The 7,559-nt window shown below is 37.0% G+C and overlaps 1 protein-coding gene across 1 annotated transcript in view; it reads right to left on the bottom strand.

The window, feature by feature from the left end:
- The window catches only part of PPFIBP2 (PTPRF interacting protein, binding protein 2 (liprin beta 2)), an 85,209-nt gene that overhangs the window by 25,350 nt on the left and 52,300 nt on the right, over positions 1-7,559 (bottom strand). Inside the window, exons 7-8 of the mRNA XM_009996988.1 lie at positions 3,281-3,463; positions 1,220-1,312 (exon numbers count right to left, since the gene is read on the bottom strand). Of these exons, the coding sequence (XP_009995290.1) occupies positions 1,220-1,312; positions 3,281-3,463 (276 nt within the window). The remainder of the gene's footprint in view (positions 1-1,219; positions 1,313-3,280; positions 3,464-7,559) is intronic.

Genomic DNA, 7,559 nt, shown 5'->3' with positions numbered 1-7,559 from the left:
TCTTTCCCTGTACTTTTCTTCCTTTCTACTCCTGCATCTTCTCTCACTTAATGGGTTTTAAGAGTCCTCTTTCTTATTTTTATTCTGCTTCTACACTTTCCCTAATCTTTATCTGTCTTGGCAGCTGGCCACACACTGCTTGAGAAAATATTTTCCCAAAGACTGTTCATTTCCACCAAGTCAGAGAAAACATTTTCATGGATACAAGAGCTATTATCTTTGTAGAAAAAAAAAAAAAAAAAAAAAAAAAAAAGACACGAGAGCAACATTTCAATATAAATCTAAGAATTCTCAGAAGAAAGAAATGCTAAAACAAATAATAGCTGTCATTTCTGGATCAAGCTATCAAGTATTAAAAAGAAAACTCCGTTTAATAATTTGAAATGTTTTTCCAAGATCCAACCACAACTCAAAAATGTCAGTTATCACCATGAACAGGGACCATAGTTCTAAACAAAAGGAGATGTGATTGTAACACAGAAGTTTACTTCTACAGGGAAAAATTGTAGGGTGCTTTTCAATCTAGAGGGGAAGGGCAAAAAATGCAAACTAGAAATCAGGTGCATCTGTTTAACAATGAGAATGTTCAACTAGAAAAATTAATTACTGAGGAAAATGATGAAATGTTTCAAATGTCAAGTTTATCTGGATTCTGATCCAACAGCTTTCCAGGATTTAAGGTCAGTAGAAGGGTAGGGCAGCTATGCACTTTGATATACACAAAGTCAAAGCAGATGATCTAATGGTGTATTTTGGGCTTAACATCTATTAAAATAAATTCCATAGTAAGTGAACACCCAACTAACTTTGCATGTCTCTTCTCTTCAGTCTGGAAAGCATATTCCACAGAGGCTTGTCACCATTACACAATTAAAAGACAGAAAACCTTCAGAGAGGCCTTTCCTCAGAACAGGTCTTTTGTGAGTCAAAAATGCCTTTTTCGTTCTTTTTTTTTTTTTTTTTTTTTTTTTTTTTTTAATAAAAATTAGCAGAAGATGGAAGACTGTAAACTGTGGGGAGGGAACAAAAGGCACAAAAAGAAGCTACAAAATCTTTAAATCAAAATACTTATTCCAAAGATGGATTGAAGAAAACATGACTTAATACTAGGCCTGACTCAAGGCAATGGTAAGAAAAGCAAATATTGATGGTAAGTGGAGCATATCCCTTTCCAGCTGAAATAAGTCTGTTATTAGCAAATGCCAAGTATGCTGCTTACTTTAGTTGCTTTTAATTGCCACTCGTATTGATTTCTTTCATTTTCCAGTTCTTCCACTTTAATTTTGAGGTGTCTAAGCTCCTGCAGCAAACCCTGCAAAGGAAAAACAGCAGCTAAAATTAAGATTACTCTTGTAGATATTAATTTTCCACAGTCTTGAATTAAAGATCATGCATGACCCATGGAGTAGTGAACACTGAATCACCACATTAAAAACTGTGAACTAGTCTAAAACCACAAAAACTACTTTCAAATCAGAGATAAGGAATAACTTTTCAAACTGTCCACCTGAAATTATGAGGAAATTCCTTAATCATATTAAGGGATGCAGCTGAGCTTGGTAAAGTCATGTGTGTCTCAGTGAAAATGAGCCAAAAAATCCACAACTGCAGACTCAATTATTGGGGGAGTTGTTTTTTTGTTGTTGTTGTTGTTTTGATTTTTTGTGTGTTTTGTTTTTTCAGCCACTGCAAATTAAGCTGAAACATTCAATGCTAAAAGTTTGCTAACTTTTATGAAAGTGACACTCTTCTCCCCAAGCAGGTGTTGAAGATACTTACCAAGAAAATAACAGACTAAACAGTACCTAGCAAGTTGCAGGCCTTTAATACCATACACATATGATAAAAAATGACTACTGATACTTTCAGCATTGATGTTTGCCACTTTGCAGGCTGAGCTGATGCAGCCTAGAGCAGCAGTCAGTCAGGGTTCCTAACATTCTCCATCTGTTCCTCAGCCAAAGTTGTCCCTCCTCCCTTTCCTTGATAGAACCTTATCTTACTGTTCAATCTGAAGGACAACATTATGAAATCCTTGATGGAACTCTGATGAGACTGAATGCCTTAAAATGAACTGAAGGAAAAACGTGGAAGCATAACCCGATTTTGGAATCCTGTATAGTATATACATTAAGCAACCATACTAGATCTTGGCTTAAGTGAATGTTTATTTTTAAGGACTCCCAGATGTGACTCTCAGATTATTTCTCCAACATGCAGCTTGTAATGCAGTCTAACAGTTCACTAGTCAGCTCTGGAAAGGCAAGCTCAGAAACAATAGCACTGTTTTCAAAATAGGCCTCATACCCAAAGGTTCATTGTAGAACAGTAACTCATAGGAGGAAAATTACTGAAAAACTCTCCCACAATAGAAGCAGATGATTTATGAGTTCTGTGGATCTGAATTTTAACCAGAGGATCTGGCAAGTATTGCAAACTGATTGGAGAGCAAATATTAAGAAGGACTTTTTCAGGCATACCAGTATAATTTCACATTCAGTACATTTAAGCAGTTTATGCAAAGTATTTTTTGTTTTGACATGTAACAGAGTTTTGATCAAATGTAATGCAAATTCAAAAATGCTTTTCTGGTAACTGCTAATGTCAGAGAACAAAAAAATGTGTTGGATTTGCTATTCTAAAGGTATAAGCAGCTTATTTTTATTATGGCTCTTTTCATTCACTTTAACACTATCATGAGAAAAAGAAGATACCTGTAAGATAGTCTTCCCTGAAAGTGTATTTTCTGTTTGTGTTAAGCTTTCAAGATATTCAGGAATTAATAATCCATGTTCAGAGGACTAGTTATGGTGCACCATCATGCACAGTTAGGGTGACATTATTGTGAGGAAAATGAGCAGACTACCAAACCATGCCAGCATGCTGCACAGCAAACAGACAAACTCAACTAAGAAAAAAAAACCCACCAAAACACACCCCAAATGCCAAATAAAAAAACTCCACAACCCACACCACACCAGGACTAAAGACCTACAAGTACAAGGAAAATATTAAAAACCTGGAAGAGGTGATTGGGTCTTAAAAATATCTGTGCTTTAGAAGACAGACATCAATGTTGACCAAATTTGTCCCAATAATCAGGGATAGGGTGCCTGGGGTGGGGTTTGCTTGGTAATTTTTATGACCATCTCACTTGTTGCTAATGAAAGCCACAAATATTAATGCAAATAATTCACAACATAACTCAGGTTTAGTGGAATTTAGTTTCTGCAAGAGAAGAGGCAATACACAGGCTTCTGCTAAAGTGTACTTCTCATACTTCACACTCAGAGCAGTTCTTCTGGCTGAGAGTCTCTACCACTGATCTTGGACTAGATTGAGGAACATTAGGTGTCAAGTCTGGTTTCCTATCTTGAGACTTTCTTTCCTGGATTCTACTATTAATTTCCAGCTGCAGTCTACACATCTGCTCCTGTAGCTCACTGATCAGGTTGACTACTGACTGAAAACATGGGAAGACAGGAGAAAAGAGAAAAAAGACAAAAAGGTGAGAAAAAAATATGAAAAGAAGCTATTTCTACAGTTGCAGCCAAAGAAATACATGAAGCACATCAAAAGCAAATGAAAAAAGATGATGTGTTTCCCTTCTGATGAAGTATATGTGAATGGATATATACCTGGAATATTGCATATAGCTACAGTTTAAATAGAACAGAATCTCTATTCCAGACTAATTCAAATCCTAATGTGAAGATCAGAATTTGGCCCCTTGTTTTTGGGAAACTTACCCAGCCACATGAAGACAGATACAGGAAAACTGGAACATATTTTCATATGCTCACTCAGAGGCACACTTTTGCTAAAATGGACTTGATTACACTCATTTACACAGCCAAATCATCCACTAGGAAGAAATTGCTAAGGGCTCAGTTTGGGTCATAATCTTCTCTTTCACGATTTACACACAGAATTTACTAGTAAAGTTATTCTGTTTCCAGGTCTAGCATGGGTCAGAAAAATAACTCCATTATCTAGCTTGTTTTCTAGGCAGTATCTTGATATGGAGAAAAAGCTAAGCAACATACATAGGAGAAATCAAAGGATACCAGAGAAGAAAAAATAATGACTTTGAAGTGCCAGATTCTTAGGTTTGTGTGCATTGGTGATAAACACAAAAAAAATCCAGATTGAGATAGTAAACTAAAGACAAGTATTTAATTATATACAACATTGCACTTTAATTCCCTAACTCATTAGCAAATAGTACTGGGTATTTTCTCAGGTATTACAAGTTTGGAGTGCCTTTCTGTTAGTTTGCATGTATGTTAACAGCATATGTTTTGTGACCTCTCCATCTTCTCAAGTGGAATACATTTGATGAGACTAATCCATCTCCTAAACAAGTGAATAAGTTTTTAGTGGACAGAACAGATGACAAGGCATCATTTAAAAAATGTTCTTCATTACAATGCACAACAGTCCTCCTTTAATCTCAGCTCCCTGGTGAACCAATGATCTCAAAACTAGGGAACAGCTACTGCAAGGACAGGACATTATTCTGACAAGTACTTAACCAAATTCAAACTGCATCAGCCTCCACAAACAACTTTAAACATTCACAAAGATTCCCTTTCAAAAGTGTATGTATCAGGTAAGAGAGTTTCTCATCAGTTAAGTACATTTCTAGGACACTGTGCTTAAGATGAAATTCAGAAAAGCAGTTGCATGTATTTCACTTTATACAAATTATTCCCTATCAGGATGACAATGTTTGATGCCCATCCTCTTTTATCCAACAAACCTTTTATGCACATAAATGAGGATTATCCTGTAGACAATGAAAAAAACATTGAAGAGTACTGGGCCCCACCACACCAACAGTGCAATATCCAGTCTTTTATAGACTGACATGTTTGGCCAGGGCTCCACAGGTAAGACAAGACATCCTCCTTCAGTATCAGCTCCCCTGGGTGAAACCGTATCCTCTGTGTGTGCAGTGGGTACACTAGACACTTGGAAGCAGTAACAGTAGGACACTGGTGAGAAGGTTCCCCTGGCTAACCCATCCTCTTACCAGAGTGTTGCAAAGCAGAGTTCCTGTAGCTCCATGGACAATTCAGATCCTATCCACATTCCTTCCATCTTCCATGCTTTGATTTTGTTTCTTTTTTACCCATAACATTCAAAATTGGACACCTCAGTACCAACTGCAGACTGGAATCATCACCACACACACCCACCTCTCTTGCTTTCTTTGAAGCACCAGGGCTTTAGTCTGTGCTTGTCTTTGGCAGAGATCACCATTAACCCATATAAGGTTCTGAAGGACCACTGCTGAAGCACAATGGACAGACTTTTGAGCGCAAACTGACAGCTGCTCCAACTGTGGCAGAGGGGAAGAGTTCAGAAATGCTCCTGCTGCCATCTCATAGCTCTTTTCTCTTTTGTCTCACATTAAGGACAGGAATGGGAAACACTCTGGCCAGACTTCCCTCAGGGCAATCCTGACAGCACAGAAATGGCAGAAATCCTTATGCCAGTGAAGGATAAGAGGTCTGTGGAGAAGAAACAGCTGCAATATATGATTTTGCAGTTGTTTCTAGTTTCAAGGTAGAAAAGGATTCTCATGTTTGAGATTCTCTCACAGCATAAAAAATTATTAACAATAACATACTAAACAGTGAATTTGATTCAGGTGAGACAACACACCAAACTCCCCAGTGGGAGTCAGTTGCTCATGACTCAGGTTTCTTTGAAATTGCAAGTAACTATGCACTAGATGTTTAATTCAGAAGTGTCCCCACAAGAGCCACAAAACACCTCCCAACAGCTTAAAACAAACTTCACATCTTCAGCATGAATAAGAAAAAAAAAAATAATCAGAAAACTTAATCCATGCTAGAAAAGAAAAAGTAGGAGCAAGTTGAAATTGAATATTATTCCTGCAGTCTCCTAATGGTGACAGAAGGTCTCTTTTGTCTGTGTTCAGGCAGAGCAGGTATCTGGACTGCCATTAATCACTTATTAATGCTGCTCGTTCATACCTTGCTACATCAGAAAACACATTTCCAAAATTTCTAAGGCTTCTCAGGTAAGAGAAAAGCTACACAAACTCCTTAAGGTTGGATTTCAGAAACCTTCACAGCACCACTGCACTAAAAATAGAACATTATTCCACAAAAAAAGGATGAAAATAACAAAGAGTGAGACTATCCATTTACAAGCAGCTATTCTCTCAGATCCTGTGTCCTACATATATATAAATGGCACTTTAAATCTAGCATGTGCTTTTGAAGAGCCAGAGACAAGTGGCATTCAGTGTGAAATTAATACCTTTGAGAGGAGGTTCGGTGTGCTTGATACACCCCCTTTGCTAACTAAAACCAAAGCTAAATCAAAGCTGCAAAAGACAAAGTGAAACAAATCTGACACATTAAAATCTGCTCATGTTTAGGTAGGTTGTCTTCATTTGTTTTGTTTACCCCACAACCCAAATAGAGAAATAATTCTACAGACAATTTCACAGGACTGTAAACAATTGCTGTGAAATATGCTGACACAAAATTAAAGTACAGAGTAAATATGTTTTAGCTGAATTATTCTGCAATGTCCTATTTAATTTTAGACTTTAAAAGACCCTTTATTATATTTAGGAATTGCAGGGTCAGCTATAACTTATAATTAACAGGCTGTTTAAAATGTTTTAACTACTGGATGCCTCTACAACACTGACTGGGGTGAAAACTGAGGACTATTACTTCTGATAGTAGCAAATTTATAAAATCGCTGCTCTGCTCACTTCAGTCAATTCTAAACTCAGTCTTGAAAGCAGCAATTGGCCAACTACAGTCTGTAAGAAAGTCTCTAGCTCTGTCACCCATAGCTTTGTTCCATTTATGTAAAAAATACTAATTGCAATTTCATTTGAGACATTACATGTTACAAGAGCATGTTGTAGTAGTCATGACACTCAGAGATACAATTACAGCAAGATTAATTTCATTCTGTCACTGTCAAGTTTGGAGAACTGTCTCACTTTGAAGCAATTAGGTTTCCACAACTGTCTATGCATAAACAAGAGCAACCTGAAGGCAGACTGTTGGTGTTTATTCACTAGAAAGGTGTAGGTGGGCAGTGGAAGCAAGCAGTTCAGGAAGAAACTCAAAGATGTTACCAAATTTAAGCAGCAGTTGTAGTCTCATAGGATAAATAATATTACTAGATTTCCTTCTGATGTTGATATTGTGCTTGTATTGAAAATTTATGGTAAGTGGAGATGAAATAGGGTTAAAGCATTAGAACCTGAGCAAGCATCCAGTTTCTCTGAAAATAGCCCGTGCTTATCTTGAAAAAAATGGATTAATGCTTAGTCAGGATAATTGGAACTAATTTAAAAAATGGCTCAATGAGCAAACCAAAAATGTTGTTTCATTCCCACATTACTTACAACACCCATTTTCCTTGCTACACACAGGTTTGTGACTTTCAACAGGCCAGAAATCTAATCACATCACGGGGTAGTTAATAATTCAGGGCATACTTAACACAACCATTCTCAACTTTTCCATCAGATTAGAATCCTTTTCCATCTCAGCAGG

Source organism: Chaetura pelagica, unplaced genomic scaffold (genome assembly GCF_000747805.2).
Source record: "Chaetura pelagica isolate M959 unplaced genomic scaffold, ChaPel_1.0 scaffold634, whole genome shotgun sequence".
NCBI classification, from domain to species: Eukaryota; Metazoa; Chordata; class Aves; order Apodiformes; family Apodidae; genus Chaetura; species Chaetura pelagica.
The sequence above is the reverse complement of the archived record's forward strand: the minus strand, read 5'-3'. Positions and strand labels throughout refer to the sequence as shown.